Raw genomic sequence first — 19,875 nt, 5'->3', positions numbered from 1 at the left:
CCACCTCAACCATGAAGAAGACTCAGAGAAGAAGGGAGATCCTCTCCAAACTCTGAAAAAAATCTCTCTCCTTGCTATAGCTGCTCTAGAGGATCCCTGCATGCTCACCCAGATGGCCATTAGTGTGTGTATAGTATCAATCCATATACTGGAAGGGTGAATCTGTTAACCCTCCATCGCCTCCGTACATCTGGCCCTCCAAATATGCCAAGTTGCAATGCTAGCGAGAATATCCCAATATGTGTCTATTGAGGCATGAGCAGCTCTGAAAGGAGTGAAGGGAACATCCTGGAGAGAGCATGACACTGCAGAGTGTCGTTGTATAATGAAGTAGGAGTCTGAGTCATGTCCCTCGAAAAATACGTGAGGGCCAGTAAGACATAACCATGCCACTGATCCCCAAGTCATGAAGAAGGGTGCTCTATGAAATATGCAAAGAATCCAGGCAACACTCTTCTAGATCGTCCTTACCTGTCTGCACTCCCAGAGGCAATGCTGACTCAATTGCTGCATGGCATCAAGGACAAGTAGGATCAGCCCTGAACGTGGATCTCCAAAGGTTCACTGCAATTCCTCCATGAATAGAAAGCCAAAAGAATAGAGTGATCTTTCTATTTCTGAGGGATTTCTAGAGCCTTCTCCAAAAGTTTTTTTGCACTTCGACAGAAATCTGAAAACTATCCCAATGAGGAGCTCTGGAGGGCCTCCAACCTCTATTGCTAAGCTGAAATCTCATGGCATTTTTGACTGTGTAACGAAAGAAGGGGATGCTCTTCTCTTGGTGCCCTTCATCAACCCATTCCCACTCCCTTGGGCCCACTGCAAGAACCTGATGGGGGAACCACCATATAACCAGAGTCTCCAAGACCCAAGTGCCAGGAGAACAGGGTCAGGATCAAGATACCACTGTGACTCCGTGCCCTACTCCATGTAACCTACAATCCTAACAAGCTAGAAGGCAACCTCCAAAAGAATATCATCTGAAGATCTGAGAAGTATGCCTCCCGACTGAACATCAAAGACAAGGGTCTCCTCATGCTCTCCAACACGGGAGCAAACTGTTGTGCTAGAGAGATGCCCATCCCAACTTGGCATCCTAGGTACCTGATGGAAACACCCCTATGAATCCAAGCGAATCCTATGTCAATGCCCCAGTCTGGAGTGTCCTCATCACTAATTCAAAAGCCATTGGATTTGTTCCAATTAATATTAGCCCCTGCTGTAGTTCAAAAAAAATCCAAGGCCGTCCTGAACTAGGTGAGTGTCTGTGGTGTGGCATCCACAAAAACAGCCGTATCATCTGCAACTCACTATCCAATAGCTCATCCTCCTGCCTCAACGGAAGACTCAGCCCTATAATATCAGCTTAATCTCTCTCACTCGCCATGGCATCCTCTCACAATGGTCAACAAGTCCTAGGACCAAACTTGAGGGTGAAGATAGCAATGAAACATATAATGGGTGTGGCAGATGCTGCCTTACTACCAACAAGGAAAGGTGAGGCTCGCGCAATTGCTAATGCAATCCTTTTTCATGATCCAAACGGTTGGAAGTTTCACCGCATCAACACCGTGGTCTCAAACGATTACGTAGCAGCAGTGTGGGATTGCAATGATGCCTCACATAGACGGTGACCCATCAAAAACTGTCGCCACCAAGCTATGAGGGAGAATGCATATTATATTCATTGCATGATCAAATCAAAGAAGCCTAGTTTCTGTGACAAGCTCCGAACAAGTAACACGTGATCTATGGTACATCTGTATTTAGGGGAGCTCATTCTTTTCCTTTGTCATTTCTGCCTTTCCCTTTATCTCAGCCTTGCTCGGGTCTCGACGGTTCCTCGTCCTTCGGCTTAGTATCTTGCACTACCTAGTTGACATCCATAGTACGGTTTTTGCCATACCAACACTCGGAATCATTGTGTCTAAACTTAGTACAAGTATTTTAGTAACTTGGTCCGACAGTCAATCTTCAATGTGTCCCTGTTGTTGTGAGCACTTATTACACCGCTTTTCATTCAGACCGGGTTTACCTTAGATGCTTAATTCTTGCAAGGCCTTCTTGAGCTTAGACTTTAGCTTGTCTTTCTTGGATGAGATATCCTCTTCTTCACTCTCCTCGGATTTCTTCTTCAGCTTAGACTTGGTTGTACCACTCTTCTCCAAGGTGACAACTTGGTTCAACAACTCTTCATATGTCTTGGTTGGATTTACAATTTTTGGAGAGCACAAATCCACCCGAGTGCATTCTATAATCAACTAAGCATGTAGAGACTTGTCATTAGGTGGTGTGCTTAACTAATTGACGAGGACCTAGATCTGCAAGATGAAATCTTGGATGGACTCATTTTTCTTCTCCTTCAACTCACTTAGCTTGGTGTGGACATCCTCTTCATTAATTGTAGAGGCCCTAACAGCCCCTACAGGGAATAGAATACACGAGGGACTCTCAAAACAGTAGCAAGAAGATACACGAACAAGAATGAAGGAAGAAGATAACTGCATTGATAACCGGTGCCTTGTATGCATACATATGAAGACGTCTATGCCCCTTCATTGCCCACACATGTGCCTCTTGTTATCCCCATATGCACACAACTCTTGGCATCCCCACTTAGGGCTAAACCCTTTAGGCCCTAACACATGGCACTCACGGTGGACTATGCGAACCACACATGCACAAATATCCTTTGAGTGGAAGTCAGATGCCTTATGTGTATTAAAAGAGATACAAACTTTTTAGGCAACACGCCAAGGCAGTGGACCTTATGTGAGTGCATGAATGATTACAAAGTTTTCATATAATGCCATAAAATAGCATGGAATGCCACGATTATGAAGAAACTCCAGCAATTTCGATGTAGATCATGCCTTTCCAATTGCAAAATAATTGCACCAATAACTGCCCACACACTTGCAATCCGCAAAACACCACACTCTTCTTTGCCGTATCACCGGCTCCTTGTGGTCGCCATGTGTAGAGGCCCTTGGCCCCTACAGGGAATGAACCCACGAGAGACTCTCAAAACAGCAGCAAGAAGAGAGACGAGACAAGAATGGAAGATGAATAGTAACTGCATTGATAACCGTGTTGCCTTCTATGCATACATATAGAAAGAGAGGTCTATGCCCCTTCATTGCCCACACACGTGCCTCTTGGTATTCCCATGTGCGCACACCTCTTGGCATCCCCACTTAGGGCTAAACCCGTGTGGTATTAGGCCCTAACACATGGCACTCACAGTGGACTGTGAGAACCACACATGCACAAATATCCCATGAGTGGAAGTCAGATGCCTTATGTGCATGTGAATAAAAAGAGATGCAAACTTTTTAGGCAACGCCAAGGCAGTGGACCTTATGTGAGCGCATGAATGATTACAAAGTTTTCATATAATGCCATAAAATAGCATGGAATGCCACGATTATGAAGAAACTCCCGCAATTTTGATGTAGATCATGCCTTTCCATCGCAAAATAGTTGCACCAATAACCGCCCCCACACTTGCAATCCGCAAAACACCACACTCTTCTTTGCCGTATCACCTCAAAAACTGCATGCTGCCCCTCCATGAATCAGATGCCACCAGTAGGTGCTCCATCCGATCTATATCTGAGTCGGTATGGCCCCCATTGCTGCACCTACCTCCATCTCTTGGACAATTTACACTACCTTGGTTCACTTTAAGAAGAACTAAAGTGTATTCTTATTCAAGAGACAAAATAAAGCACAAACATATCTCCACATTTTTGTTGTAATTTGCTGGAAACCGCTCCTCAAATGATCAGCAACCCAGGCCTGCATAAGACTCTGCACCATGTCCATGATCTTCGCTGCCCTACGTTAATTAGTCATGGCTCATGCAATCACAACCACTGCAGAACTATCCTACAATTGTTGATCCCTCATCGGAATCTGGGCACCGCACTGGCTGCTGTACCCACTTTTGCCTTCATGTCAAGTTCATAGCCACACAATATCTGCATCTTGGCTGGATGTGTACCACTAGATGCATTCAATGACGTAAAGGCCACGCCCCAAGATGACACCAACCTCCTGTGATGCGCCATCCTCTTGAGTCTTTTGAGACCAGACCGCAATAATAAACTGCATCTCCGCAAACCTCCTGATGTCTCTCATCCCCGCCGATCTCTTGGTGCTACAGTTGTTGGCACTGCCAGAATGCCCTCGTACTTCCAAAATCACCTGCATGCACCTTTAGCCGCAACACATCTGCATCTAATACGTAACTCTGCAAGAAAATACCGCACGCAAACCACAACTCCCAAACCGCCTTGCATCACTTGTTTTTTACTCCAATGCACCCGCAATCTGGTCATTTCAAGGAGATGCACGTCGTTTGTCTTTTTGCACAGCGGATGCTCTTCCTGAATCTCTTTCTACGACAGTAGCATAGCTTCATTCAGAAACACCCGAATTCACTCGTTTATTCTCTGCATGCCACAACGACACGACTCCGCACATGCGGTATCTGGTCCAACTATGTCTAGATCTCTCTTTGCTTACAGCAGGTTGCTTCTCCCAGTCACAAAGCAAGCCATCTCGCAGCATCCGGTCGAGTCATCACGTCCTCGCACCTCTGATCAGCATCTCACTGCACCCACAGCCATGATCTTGATCATCACGTTCGACACTTCCATCGCTTGCGAAAACCTCATGTTCTTGATCGCCATATTAGGCCATAGATTGTTGGCTCTCTTGGAATGATGTAGTAACATTGTTGGCTGTGCAACGCATGACTGTCTTTCTTCTAACGGCCTTAAATCAACACTCCGCAATGACTGCATCACAGCACCACAACCGGTCTGTATGCAACAATTGTCACAAAAGAACTTTGTGCCGCATCACGAACGAGAAGGCCACAGTATAGCAGAAAGCGCAAGATGATGCCAACCTCCAGTCGCATCAACTTTAGCATCAGAAAGACTTCAAACACCGTTATCACCACCACAAGACTTCCGTTGAACAAGAGCGCCTTGCGCCCCAACCTGTCCAAAAGAGGCAGCCGTCACAGCCCCTAGCGCAGCTCCCCCCAGTATCACTGTAGAATACAGAGATATACTTGCACCTAGCCCGAGAGTCTGGAAGAGCACAGGAGCATAGAATGTAATAATATTGATTCCTGTGAACTGTTGAAAGAAGGGGATGGCAAACGCCATGACTAGCTCGGGATGGTATCTGCACTCGAATATGTTACGCTATGGATGCTTCAGATTTGCTGAAGTGGTTCTAGGCTGCTTGTACTTCCAGATCGCACGTTGTCAGGGAAGGTGCCCCTCGCAGAATATCACATGTGTGCTTTGGTTGATGCCCGATCAGCTTCTTTGACTCCAAAGCCATGAAGATCCGGCCCATTGTGGTCGCCATGTGTAGAGGCCCTAATAGCCCCTACAAGGAATAGAATACACAAGGGACTCTCAAAACAGCAGCAAGAAGTTACTTTTTTTTTTTTTTTTTTTTTTTTGTAAAACCATCCCACATTTATTATGGCAGCAAGAAGTTACACGAACAAGAATGAAGGAAGAAGATAACTGCATTGATAGCCGGTGCCTTGTATGCATACATATGGAGTTGCCCCTTCATTGCCCACACATGTGCCCCTTGGTATCCCCATATGCACACAACTCTTGGCATCCCCACTTAGGGCTAAACCCTTTAGGCCCTAACATTAGTCTCTTGCCTGAACTGTCTAAGAAAGGCCTTGGACATTCGCTGCCAATCTATAAAATGACCGATTGGAAAGTAATTCATGTGCTCTTGTTTGGTTGTTGTCCCATTAATATGGCAAAACCACAGGAAGCTTTGTAGGTGATTGTAGAAATCCTCTTCCTCGGTCCTTTGAAGCACTAGAATTTGACTTGCGGATTTTGGTTTGGTGGCAACCGGCTTGGGGCTCCTTGGTTGTGGTTCTCTCTCGTCTCGCGGTGGCGACAAGGATTGTGAGCTTGATTTCTTGCATCCTGATGACCAACCGGTCTATGGTAACAGTCCTGACTATGGACATGATGAGTGCTCAGTTGGATGTTCCTATTAGCAGTGTATCACCACATTGTCGAGCTAATACTTGTGGGGACTCCGGCTTAGTGCTTCCGGCTGTGATTGAATGCACCTTCCACGAACAGGGGCTTGTCTCTTTGCTACACTGGATTTTTTGGACATGTTCCCTGCATGGTCAGAATCTCGACATGATTATGAACTAAAGGTTTGCCAAGAACAAGGGAGGTCATGCCATGTCTCAATTCCTGCATTGCCTACATTGAATGGACATGTCTTCTTGTCTTTGTTCTTGCTTCGAGGCCCACTTCTTTGGATTTAATGCGTGCTCAACAGGTCGATAGCTGCTGGACTCAAGGAACCGAATTGTTGGATGACTCAAAATCGTGGCTTTCTGTAGACAAATGCTCGGGATATTTGTTTCCACTACTGAATGTAAGTCGGGGATTGGTTCACTCCTGGTATTGGTATAGTAGTCTATAGCCATCTCTCCGAGTGCGTGGCCGGGTCTTCTCCTTCCTCGTGCTCTCCACTGTCAGGGGCCCCCTCTGTTATTCTTACTCTTTGCCTTCAGTCATCCATCCTTGGTTCAAAGATCATTTCAGCTTCTCAATTGGCCATACTTTGTCATCTTCTTCCACCACAGCACAGGTGTTCTTCATGCTTGGCCACATAGTTTTTGGACCTTTGTGAGCACGTGTCAGACATTGGTCAAAGCTTGAATGATTCAGCAAGTTGGCTAGGAGCAATACTTAGTCCAGACTCCCCAGTCGTCAAGCAAATCTTCAAATACCACAAATTGTCTTCAGACACTCGGATGTATCTTTTATAGTAATATGCCATACCAAGCAACTGCCGTAGCTCATCGCTTGTCAACATGAACAGTTTCTCTCCTCTCAATGACCGTGCACTCGTTTCTGTCGACTACTATGCTCGATCCACTCAATTTCCCACTTGTTCTTACAACACTACTACCCCTCACAGGATCACCAAATGTTGATAGTCTTTTTCCCTCACCCCTCAGTTGACCTATGCACCCGGTGCTTGTGTGTGCATGGTGCCTGGTGAGATGCAGAGTGCTTGGTGTAAAAGATGCCCTCTCTTGCACTCTAGGGTGTTCTTGGCAATCCACAATCCTACTCAGTGCTTGGTTCCAAAGAATCGATCGTCGTATTGATATGGGATCGTGTTGCTATGGGCAAAATCGTATGGAGATGGGTGATCAATTGCGAGTCAAGGCAAGTGTTGCAAAAGAACCACTTATGCAAACCGAATATGCAAGCCAAACAATTGTATTATAAGAAGGGGTCTATTCCGTTACAAACAACGTAGCTGCAGAGCTGCTTCTGTAACAAGATGTTGGGTGCAAACCTCACAACTGCTCACCTCGACTCAAGGCACAACTATCTTTTTTTTGTGAGAAGAAAGCTTTTATTTCTATATAATAATTACATTCATAGCTGCTTCAAAAAACGAAGTAGCTACTACTCAAGAAAAGATCTCAGTATAGGCTGTATACACATCCTGATCAATCAAACGAGTCTGAAAACAATCGTAGAATGATTGTTGCAGAGATCGTTTGAAAAAAAGAAAGGATGAAAATAGTGGATCACTAAAGACTCTATGATTTCTATCCATCCATAAAGTCCATAGGATCCAATATCGCACCCATATAAAAAATAAATCAAAACCCTATCTCTGGGGATGAAATCCAAACAACCAGAAAAATCTGCCAAAAGTAACAGTAGGAAATCACTGTCGAAGCCTCTGTCTGATGAGAGCAATGAAATCAGAAGTATTTGGACAGGACCAAAAGATGTGGAGCACTGATTCAGTAGAGTGCGAGCATCTGTGACAAACAGCTGAAGCAATATGTCTGTGTGCGAGTAACTGTCCAGATGGAAAAATGCCAAGGAGAACTCGCCATAGGAAAAGCTGTTGTCGAAGAGGGACATTGTAATGCCAAAGGAGACGCAGCCTTTTTCTCCACATTTGCTCTGTTGGAAATCCAAGGTGGAGGTAATAACACTCTATACAATGATGACACTGTGATATGTGATAGCTTCAAAGGACGGACATATGAGGAAGGAGAGCGTAAAATCCAATTCTCAAGCCGATGCTGTATTTCTAAATGAGGTACCGGCAAGTACGGTTGGAGCATTGCTGAAATTTTATGCCATAAAGGACGATAATGAGCTCCCAAGCCATATTTCAAGGCACAACTATCACTAGAGAGCAACTTGTCAAGGTCTACACCTCTACATAGACTCACAAAACTAGACAACTCAAGCGAACCCGTTATACCTCATTTAAATAAATCTAAGACTCTTGGACTTAGCAGTTCTATGGACCAACTTTCTAATTTCTGCGCAGGATCTTCTTTGAACTGTTTGCACTAGTTGGACCACTTGTGTGGCCTCCTTGTGCTTGTCCTAGCCACTCGGCACTCACCACTTGGGTACTTGGTGGAACCCTAGTGCTTGGTCACCTGGAACTCAGGTTGGTAGTTGTGCTGACCCAAGGTCAACAGTTTGAGTTGTCTCTTTTACAGCAATTAATGTTTTTAAAGAAAATTGATTAAGAAATAAATATTTTCCAAATGTAATAGGCATCATGTAAGTTGTCGCAGCCACGGTAGCTCCCATGTCACTCTAATTGTGTATGTGTGTGGTGATGGCTATATTTTATTTCAGGACAAGGTTGTCATCTGTTCTTCTCTTTCTGCTGATGTTTAAGTGGCGCCTGATCAGTTTTGGTCCAATTTGCCCTTTTCAGGTGCTACAGCCTTCAATTTGGAATATGCCCACTGGCTAGATGAGAAGCACCGTCAAATGGGTGACCTACGAGCTGCTTTACAAGCACACTTGAGTGAAAGTGACCTCCAAATTCTTGTAGAAAATTTCATGTCTCACTACAAAGAAATTTTCCGTTTGAAATGTGTAGCTCTGAAAGCAGATGTCTTTCATTTGCTTTCTGGAATGTGGAAAACACCAGCAGAAAGATGTTTTATGTGGATGGGAGGATTTCGTCCCTCGGAGATTTTAAAGGTGAGCTTAATACCCCGCTCCTCCTGCTCTCCTCCTCTCCCTGCTCGACTGCTGCTCTCCTCTCCCCGCCCTGCTGCTCCTCCTGCTCCCCTCCTCGCTGCCCCCTCCCTTCCCTCCTGCTGCTCCTACTCCCTGCTGCTGCTCTTCTCCCCGCTCCTCCTGCTGCCTCTCTCCCCGCTCCATGCTGCTCCTCCTGCTCCCTCCTCGCTGCCCCCTCCTACCTGCCCTCTCCGCTCTGCCCCCTTCCCCCGAGCTGCAGCCTCCCCCCCCTGCGCTGCAGCCTGCTCCCCCCCCACGCCTGCTGCTGCTCCCCCTGTGCTGCAGCCTGCTGCTCCCCCCCCTGCACCTGCTGCTGCTTCCCCCCTGCTGCTCCCCCCCCGCACCTGCTGCTGCTACCTCCCCGCTGCAGCCTGCTGCTCCCCCCCCCCCCCGCTGCAACCTTTCCTCTCCTCTCCCCCCTGATCTTCCTTGCTTCTCCCCCCTCTCCTCCCCTCCTCTCTCCTTCCCCTCTCCTCTACTCCTCTTCTCCCCCTCTCCTCCACTCCTCCTCTCCTCTATCCTCCCCTGGTTTCTTCTTCTCTCTCCCTTCTTCTTCACCCACTCCTTCATCTGGAATACCCCTATTCTCTTATAGGGGTCTCCTGGGTTTCAGGAAAGCGGACGGAGTTTTTATTTTTTGTGTTTGAATCGGCCAACATACCTCGATTGACGAATGGGTTCCCATTCAGTCAATCCATCTCCGCTCACACCGGCCGCGAGAACTGTTACTTTTTCAAAAGACGAGCTACAGCAGTTGCGAAAGGATTTGGAGCATGAGTGTTCCACGACTCTCTTCGCACGCATTCATGGCTCACACCCCTCCAGGTCACAAGCTAGAGATTGGATGCTGTCGGCGCTTCCTTAGGACCTCGCCCCCCACCTCAAGGATGTTCGCCTAGATTCCCCGGACGTCACGAGAGACCTGCTATAGGCCGGGTTTCTACTTCTAGGCTATAGGAGGATCTTTTTGTTTCCTTTTCAACTGGGATTTGACCCAGTTGAAGAGGACAAGCAGGGAGTTTCTGTTTTCATCAGATTCCCTGGTCTTCCCTCAGTTTATCACCGGCTTCTTTCAGTTATTGGAGAGAGGTTTGGTGTGGTGGCAGAGATCCCCCCTCTCCCTGGTGAGCCCTCTTCGGCTGCTGAGGCGGTCAGGATGGACGGGGTACCCAGGGTTAGGGTCATTGTCTAGGACCCTAATATTTCAGATGACCACATCATGCTACAGCGACCCGACGGGTCTTTCTTCCGCCAGAGATTTGAGGTTGCAGGTCGGCAGGACCAGTGTAGGATTTGCAGATCCTCGGGGCACTTCGCCAGAGATTGCCCAAAGAAGAAAAAGAGGCCCACAAAGCAACCAGCTCGTACTAGCTTACGACAGAGGACTGGAGCAGGACCTACCGCTCCACAGACACGGCCTCAGACACGGGCTCCCCCCTCTCCTAGGGCTACTCGAGTCCCTTCAGCACCCCGCGCCACCTCTGGCCCACGGTGGGTTCTGGTCGCGGCTAGGTCCTCTACTTTAGTTCACTCCTCCACCTCTTCGGAGGCTACCCCCTTGGAGCCTCAAGAAGAGACTACTGTTCAGGAGCCTTGTTCGACTCCACCCTTGGATCAGGCTGTACCTTCCTCAGCAGCGCAGGTTGTTGGCACCTCGTATGCACCACCTTTTGATCAGGATCCAGTACAGGTGCCTCCCTCTTTGGAAAGAGGGAAGGGGGTTTTACATTCTCTTCCTGCTTCGGTAGGAATCCTTCGTACCCCCTCCCCAGGACTGGCTCAACGGAACTCATTTTCCGCTTTGGAGGACCTCTCTAGCCTCCCAGATGATGATTTTGTACCCTCTACTTTTGGAGAGCCAGTTATCGGCATCCCTATTGAGAGATCCTTCTCTCTCTCACCTGTGGATTTTCCTCCCCTTGGACCTCGTGTATATGGCAGGAGGTCTGCTCCGGTAGAGGTTTCTATTTCCGCCACCAGGTTGGGTAAGGTATTCCAACCCACTTCCTCCCGCCGATGAGGATAGCCAATTGGAATATACAGGGATTGGGCGGCATCCCTCATCGCCGTCGCAGACAGCTGATCAGGAATCAGCTCCATCCAGGTGTTTCAGGTGGTTCCCTAGACATTCTTTTTCTTCAGGAACACAAACTGGATATCAGAGATTGCTCCAAGTCAGGTAAGTTGCTATCAAGCCGGACTATTTGGCTTCCTGCCTTGGGAACCAGAGGAGGTACTTGCATTTCAATTTCAGACTCTATTCTTCCTCTGGTCATTGGACACGGTACCATAACCCCCTCCAGGGCCCAGTGGGTTTTACTTCTGACTCAACCTTTATGCTTTGAACAACAGAGGGGACCGTGTTTTGTTCTGGAAAGAGTTGCTCTCGTGGGCTGACATTGCGGATTCGTGGATTATTGGAGGTGACTTCAACATGGTCGAGGCACCTTCTGATAAGAAAGGGGGAAGAGAAGGTGGTATCCACTCCCTTGAGAGAGCAGCCTGGGATGCCTTCTTGTTCAGGTTCAGTGGCAGATATGTTTGGTCAAATGATGCATTTCTTGTTCAGCCTCAGTCACTTTTGTTTTCATGGTCGAACCATAGGGTGCAGATGCCTATTTATGCTCGGATTGATAGATTCTATGTGGGTGACTGGGCTCTTGATAGAGGGGGCACAGTTTGCATTGCACCCAGTGTTTCCACTTCATACCATTTTCCGGTAATTTTGTCCATTTCAGAGCCTCATCTGAGAGGACGGTCTCACAGTATCAGGATCCCAGACGCTTGATGGTCACCCCAGAGAGGTGGCTAGAGATGAAGTTTGGCAGAGTTTACCTGTGTTGGTCACCCCAGAGATGTTATGCTCACTTGATGCACGCTTTACCAACACAGAATTCAAGACTGCTCTCTCTGCCCTTCATAAGGGCAAATGCCCTGGTTCTGATGGTCTTACTTCTTTTTTTTTAATAGCCTTTTGGGATATGATAGGTGATCATATTACTTCTGCCCTGCAGGGCATTTGGGACTCGGGTGAGATGCCTGACTCACTGACCGAGGGACTCATTCACCTTATCCCGAAAGGTGGCAACAGGAATTTTGTATCCCATTGGAGACCCATCACTCTTTTGGGCACTCTTTACAAAATCCTTGCCAAGGCGATCAACATCCGACTACAGCCCCTTCTTGCAGACCTCATCTATGATACTCGGACAGGTTTTGTGCATGGCAGGAGCATTTTTGATAATATCTTTTCCTTTTGGGAAGCCATAGAGTGGGCTATGCAGAGTGGGCAGAGGCTAGCAGTTTTACTCTTGGACTTCGAGAAAGCCTATGACAGAGTAGATTGGGGTTTTCTTAAGGGCACTCTTCTACGGTTTGGATTTTCAGATGCTTGGATCAAAGGGGTGGCATCCCTTTACAGGTCAGTCCACAGCCAGGTTTTGATTGGAGGGGTAAGGGTTGACAGGTTTCAGATTTCCAGATCAGTTCGTCAGGGATGCCCTTTAGCCCCCTTCCTCTTTCTTTTTGTGGCAGAAGCTATGAGTATCTTCCTTAGATCTCAGGCTGAGCTTTTTGGGCTGAGATTGCCCTTGAGACAGGAGCAGGAGCTTTTTGACTGTGAGTTAGCTGATGACACTGCTATTTTTATTGAGGCCTCCTTGCAGTCACTTGATTCTTTCTGGAAAGCCTTGGATATTTTTTGCTCAGCTGCAAGGGCACACATTAACTGGCATAAATCCTTTGGCTTTTGGATCAGTGATGAGGACACTTCAGGCTAGGGAGTTGACATTGGTTTTTCCTGGATTCAGAGGGGTGTTCCTATCAGGTATTTGGGATGCCAGGTAGGATTGGACATCTCTCCAGCACAGCTATTTGCCCCAGTACTAGAAAGTATAAGGAAAAAGCTCCTTTTCTGGAGCTCTGTCAAACTCGACCTTGCATCTAGAGTTGTGGTAGTGAACCGGGTTCTCTTGGCCACCTCCTAATTTGTGTGTTCTTGCTGGTGCCGGTCTAGGGATTGCATCACTCAGCTCATCAGACCAGTCATGAATTTTTTATGGAGTGGACTTGATGGCACAACAGATGTTGCAGAGGGTGGCCTGGGAGGCCATTATTCTCCCTACATGTGAAGGGGGCCTTAATGTCATTGACCCGGACTTGCAGTGCAGGGCATTTTGTAAGGTGGTGGTAAGGGGACTCATGCTTGGGCAGGAACCTTGGAAGGATTTCATTTTTGGACGCATTTAGGCTTGCACACCAACCTTGGGAGATGATTGGGTGGACAGCCCTCGCTGGATTTTCACATCAGCCCCTCTTGGATCTCCTGCCTCTCCTCTTATGACTGCCATCTTGAATCCCACTTATCCTCGATGTCATTCTGCAGAGGAGTCAGTGCGACATTGCCTTTGGGACTGCAGTCAGGCGAGGACTGTTTGGAAAGGGGTTGCTCGGATACTCAGCATCTTTCACACTTCCCCTTTCTTCATGACTTGGGGCTCGGTCGCATGGTTATCTCTTACCGGACCCCAGGTGTTTTATGAGGGTGAGCCTTCTTCTTGGGCACTCTCGGTCCGCCGGCAGGTGATAGAGCCGTGCTCTCTGCAAGATGTGCTACTTACTCCCTTCAGAGCTTCTCATGTTCAGTGGACACCTCTTGGGAGATTTTGGCTAGCATTTCCTCTTGGCACATTTGGAGAGCCAGATGTACTGAGGCCTTGGATGGCACCCAGATACACCCATCACAGGTGTTCACAGGTATTTGGACTGACACGGTTCATACTTTGATAGCCATATGGGCTAGCATGCAGGGCTCCTCACGGGCAGCCTCTTCTAGAAGGACTATATTTCTTCGAGTTTGGAGGGGTTCTCCCTTTTTCTCGGAGGTTTCTACCGGATTGAGATGGCACTATCAGCCTCAATTCTTTCTTTTTGGCTCTTGAGCTTTTCATGCATTGCATGATGTATCCCATATGGAGCTTGCTCTAACGGTTTTTCTTTAATACTTAATAGAAGTCTCTTTTTGCAAAAAAAAAAAAGGTGAGCTTAATAATATAGATGCAGTTTGAACCATGCACAACATAGCTGCTATCTCATAAGTTAAAAAACAGGCAGTTTGCCAAATTCTCTTAGAAGCTCAGAGAGACTTTTGCCTTGTTTGTGCAAGAACTAATATATGATATGCCACCTCATCCAAGTATGAAGAGGTAAGAGAATTTGAGGAAGGAGAAAAAGTTTTTCTCAAGGTTCCTTCACACTCGAAGTCTTTGACTGTAGGAGAGTGTGCAAAGTTATCACCTCGGTATTGTGGGCCGTGGTTAATTCTGAAAAGAATAGGCAAGGTTGCTTATAAGTTGGAATTGCCACAAGGGTGTAGGGTGCATCCCGTGTTTCATGTTTCTCGTTTAAAGAAGTTTTTACACCCTGGTGACTCACTGATTGAGGGTATTGTTTTATTTCAGGAGATAGAGGATAATGCAAGACGCAAACCAACAAGAATCCTGGACCGAGGAATAATGCAATTGCGCAATCGGAAGACACCCACGGTGTTGGTTGCATGGCATGGTTTACCTTTATCTGAGGCTACCTGGGAGTCCGTATATCAGATGCCGAGAGCATTTCCAGATTTCATCATCGAGGACGCTGATGCTTGAAGAGGGAAGGAATGTTATGCTCTAGCCGAGATAGCATGACCTCGGAAAGATCGGTGGGCATTTTCCCTTAGAGGACCGACTTTGTAATATTTTATGTGCGTAAATTAAATGGTCAAGGGAAGTAACTGCCAAGGTCCTAGGTGAGGGTGTATTGGCATCGACTAGGTGGTTATGAGTGCTCATGCCTAGGGGCACCTAAATGTGTAAGAATGCCAAGGGGCAAATGTTTTAATTGTGCCCCAAGAGAGGGGTAAATGGTGTACCAAGCTAAAGGTCTAAAATGATGACATGTGGCAGGAGGGAACCATCTAGGGATTTGTGGGCTTGTGGATAGGCATGAAGAAAATGAATTACGTATCTTGTGTGCATGCAATCCATGAGATAGGCTGGGAGGATAATCTGGATGCCATCGCCTGTGATTGTGAGCTTGAGTTGACGGGAAGAAGTTTCCTGAGTTTTTTCTGCCCGTGCCCGTGATACGAGAAAAGAAGGCAGAGATTTGTATGAATTGTGTCAGATGCTCTCCTAAAGACCTTAAGCAGCCAACAAGCCTCTGGGAACTTGCTGAAATTTGCGACCAATGGAAGATGCAGGCGCCGCGTGATGGCATCCACACGTGGAAACACAGAATTCAAAATATGTGGAAAGTGACACAGTCTAACAGATTGAATCTACTCCTATGGAAGTTGATTCCTTGCAACTTTCTTGTAAGAGAGAGAATTGCCAAATGGAATCCTAAGGTTTCTCCCCTATGCCATCTCTGTAAAACCAGGAAAGAGTCCCACATGCACTTGTTTTGGGAGTGTTCGAAGACCAGACCAATATGGTGGAAGCTAAGCAACTGGATAAAGAGGCTTGCAGTTTTCATTCAACCATCTTGGAATAACTCGCTACTCAGTGATAGAGGAAATCTGAATGACATCACCTATGCCGTATGGCAGCTAGCTGATCTCCAATATATGGAAGCTTCGCAATGAGATAACGTTTCAGAGGAGACTGCATGTGTGAAAGAGGCTGAAGACAACTCACTAAGATGGGGAAAATGCCTGCAATGCCATCGACAAAGCGACACCAAGCCAAACGGCCCAAACCTCAACCTTGACAGCCCTCCCCAAATCACTAACCTGAAGAAGGATAGGATCCAAGATCACCAACCAAGAGGTTAACAGCAAAACAACCATGGTTGGTTGTTCTATTTACAGTGACAGTGATGAGAAAATTAATGCAACATGCCAAGGAGATATGCCACAGACCTTGGGGACCTTGGAGTCAGGATAGAGCCAGAGCCATCAACTATGCAGGATGTAGGCACAGAATAGCTTGATGCCCAAGCCAACAAGGAGTGTTCCACTCTGTTTGTGTGTTGCTCTAGTCCGTGCACTTTTTTGGCGTACAGTGTTTCTTTGGCGTACAACTTTTCTTTGGCGTACAGCTTTTCTTTGGCGTACAATGTTTCTTTGGCATACAGCTTTTCTTTGGCGCACAACTTTTCATTGGCGTACAAATTTTCTTTGGCATACAACTTTTCTAGCTTCTGGCGTTTAGGTGCATTTAGGGATTTTTAGGCGAGCCCACATGCACACATTTGCACTTGAGGTGCATTCTGTTGGTTGATTGCAGAGGAGTCAGTTCCTCTTATTCACATGGCTCTTCCTCATGAAGACTAAATTTGAAGTGTTTTATTAGTTCAAAGAGTTCTAATCCTTGGCTAAGAACCAAACCAATTCCAAGATACAAACATTTTGTTTAGACAATCGGGGAGAGTACACATCAAATGCCTTTGAAGGGTATTTGAAGGAAAACGGGATCAAGCATCACAAGACCGTGCCATACACACCGCAACACAATCTTATTCAAAGAGAAAGAATATGACACTTACGGAAATGACAAGATGCATGTTGAAATGCAAGGGAGTAACTAACGTTCATGAAATCAAAAGGAGAGAAAAAACAACCAGCAAATCACCATAATTCAATTAGCTCTGTAAATGAGGTCGAGACTCCCTATGGGATCAGACTAGCAAGATGGGCTCCAATAGAAATAGAGCAAATGCACAACGCCCAGAGCATGTACCCGGACCACAATGACTTGAGATGATACCCTCAACAAGCCACAAACAAGCACAAAGACACCAGGAAGACTCTCAACCGAGATGGCACAAGTGACACGATGAACAAGACTCAGTCAAACAGGAATAATGCACATCTATGGTACCACAAGCGATAGGAATGAGCCACAACTCCTGCAGATCCTCCAGACTTCAGTCGAACAGGTCCTCACCCTTCCTTGTCCACACGTATGGGCAACTTCCCAATCAGCGTTGTCTTCACGTACGGAGCAATCTCTCCTCAATGTATGAGCAGTCTCATGCGCAATCCTTTGGCTTTTCTCCTCAAATTCTCGTTCACATCAAGAACAATCGATCAACAGCTCTTCAAATACCAATGACAGAAATCCATCGAAGGGGGGGGGCAAGCTTTGTACGTGCGCCTCAAGCAAGAAAAGCTCTCTCTCACAATCAGCGTAGAAGGCAGCGTAGATCACCAGCAACGTGCAATCAGCGCACACCTCCTTCTCTTCTCAAAGGCAGAGTCGTCACCTTCTCTCCTACTTTTTGGAAAGCCTCTCTTGCCTTCTCTACAATCTGTGCTCCTCCTCTATAACACAGCGTCAACTCCTTTTGGAAAATCCTTCATGCCACCCACGTAATGAGCCAAGTCCCCACGTATTGCAACATTGGCTCCACGTAAAGTTGTAGCTTCCTCATGCAAGCCACCTCTCTACGTAAAATTTCCACGTCATTGCCTCCTTTTACCACTCTTTTACCTTGCCTCAAAAAATATTGCACCAAGACCATTGCTCACACAATTGGGGTCACATTTCACTAGCACACAACCATCCTTCAAAACAAGGTATTTTGATGCATGTCCACACATTTACCACATTGGATGTAACACAGATATTGACATGACAACATTCCATGCACAGAAGACCATTTATCACACGTTAAAAAAAAAACTTTTACATTTGACATTCAATCACCGACCTTGTCACACATGGGTACATTGCTATGGGGTGCATCCATATTGCGTTTTCATCACTTCCCATAGGAAGTTCCTACAAACATTTTATTTCATAGTCAAATATTTACATCATATCATCTTTTTTTGGGAAAAGATGTCTTTGGAGCCATAAAAAAACCCATCACTAGCTAACTATGTGCACCTATGTGTCTCCCTACATTATTCATAGTGCTAGTATTTTATTGCTTTTTTTGTCTTATCATGTTTTGCCCAACCCCAAGCTATAGACATTCATGTCTTGCAGTCAAATATAGTTTTGAGGTCTTCAAAGATGTCCTCATCCATGAGGTCTTCAGTCCCACCATCCTGCATCACAAGAGGGCCACGTGTGTTTACTTGCATGATCCGGATCACATATTTCTTCAACCTCAGCCCATTGACTCTATTCTTATGCAACATCCCATCCAAATCAGCTAGTTGATAGGATCCATTTGGGTACTTCTTCACTACCTGATACGGTCCTTCCCACTTAGTCACAAACCGTGTCTTGAAAGTGAAATCCAACTTACTGTCATATCTCAGAACTAGATCCCCTTCTCTGATATACTTATCTTTGTACTTCAGATTCCTCCTTTGATTTGCTTCTTGAGCAGCAACATAATGATCCACAGCCTTCAACCGGTCCAGTTGTGCTTCCTGCAAACTTAATAACCTATTTGCATATGCTGAATTTGGCTCTTCGTTCATCTTCATAAAAAATTGAAGGGATGGAATCTCCACTTCAATTGGCAAAAGAGCTTCTTTGCCATACACCAGATGAAAGGAGAAAACTGTGTACCTTGTTTTACAGCGACACGATATGCCCACAAACACCATGGTACAGTGAGGTCCCAACTTTTCTCATGGGTTCTTATCATCTTTCCCATAATGCCAGTTAACGCACCATTGAAATACTCATCCATAGCATTGCACTGTGGGTAGTGAGGAGTTGCATACGTGTGTTTGATTTTTAGTTTGTCACAAAGGAGATTTATCAATTCACTTCTGAACCTGGGTCCACGGTGAGATACAAGCTCCAAGGGTACACCGAATCGGCAACAAATATCTTCATAAATAAACTTACTGACTATCTTTGCATTGACCGCCTTTACAGGCTTTGCCTCACCCCATGGAGACAGATAATCAACAGCAGTCAACAAGTAGCAGTTTCCTTGCGTACTCATTGGCATTGGTCCGATTGCATCAATACCCCATTTCTCAAAGATATTAAAAGCAACTACTACATTTCGAAGCTTTGGATGAAGGATTCTCTTACCCATTTGCTGGCACTGGAAGAAAGACTTACACCAATGCGTGATGTCCCTCTGTAAGGAAGGCCATACATACCCCTCTGTCAGAATCTTCCTTAACATGATCTTGAAGGAAAAATGGCCTCCACATATACCTTCATGATTGGCTTCTAATATATGCAAGATCTCTGAATGCCATGGTATCCTCTTGAGAATCAAATCAGCTCCCTTCATGTACAAAACATCACCAAGCATGACATAAGGTTGACAGACTTTCACAAATCTGTATCTTTTTTGTTTGGGTATCTCATTAGGAACTTTTCCGGACAGCTAGAAAACTTTCTTCTTTTGCCAGGAACTCCCGACCTCTTTAAAGAGGCTCTTGTATTCTTGCAGCCTTCACATGTGCTTCAGTCATTCCCTAGGCAGCATCATGAGCAGCAGTATTCTGACTTCTATCCACATGCTGTAGAGTCCAGGCTTCAAGCTGTCCCAATCTTTTCTTGATAATACTCACCCAGTTCCTGAGATGGACATGTTTTGTTTTCCAAACACCTAAAATTTGTTTTCCTGGGAGATTCTGGCTAGCATTTCCTCTTGGCACATCTGGAGAGCTAGATGTACAGAGGCCCTGGATGGCACCTAGATACACCCTTCACAGGTGTTCACTGGTATTTGGACTGACACGGTTCATACTTTGATAGCCATTTGGGCTAGCATGCAGGGCCCTTCACGGGCAGCCTCTTCTAGGAGGACTGTATTCCTACGAGTTTGGGGTTCTCCCTTTTTCTCGGAGGGTTCTACAAGA

General features: G+C 46.2%; 1 protein-coding gene across 1 annotated transcript in view; it reads left to right on the top strand.

Moving 5' to 3' along the window:
• The window catches only part of LOC147901539 (transcription factor TGA2.2-like), a 117,928-nt gene that overhangs the window by 81,225 nt on the left and 16,828 nt on the right, over nt 1-19,875 (top strand). Inside the window, exon 7 of the mRNA XM_087375333.1 lies at nt 8,794-9,065. Coding sequence (XP_087231459.1) covers nt 8,794-9,065 — 272 coding nt within the window. The remainder of the gene's footprint in view (nt 1-8,793; nt 9,066-19,875) is intronic.

This window comes from Dipteris shenzhenensis, chromosome 5, assembly GCF_047967505.1.
Source record: "Dipteris shenzhenensis isolate YYH24624 ecotype China chromosome 5, Dip_SZ_1.0, whole genome shotgun sequence".
Taxonomy (NCBI): domain Eukaryota; kingdom Viridiplantae; phylum Streptophyta; class Polypodiopsida; order Gleicheniales; family Dipteridaceae; genus Dipteris; species Dipteris shenzhenensis.
Note: the sequence above shows the minus strand (reverse complement) of the source record. Positions and strands in the feature narration are given on the sequence as shown.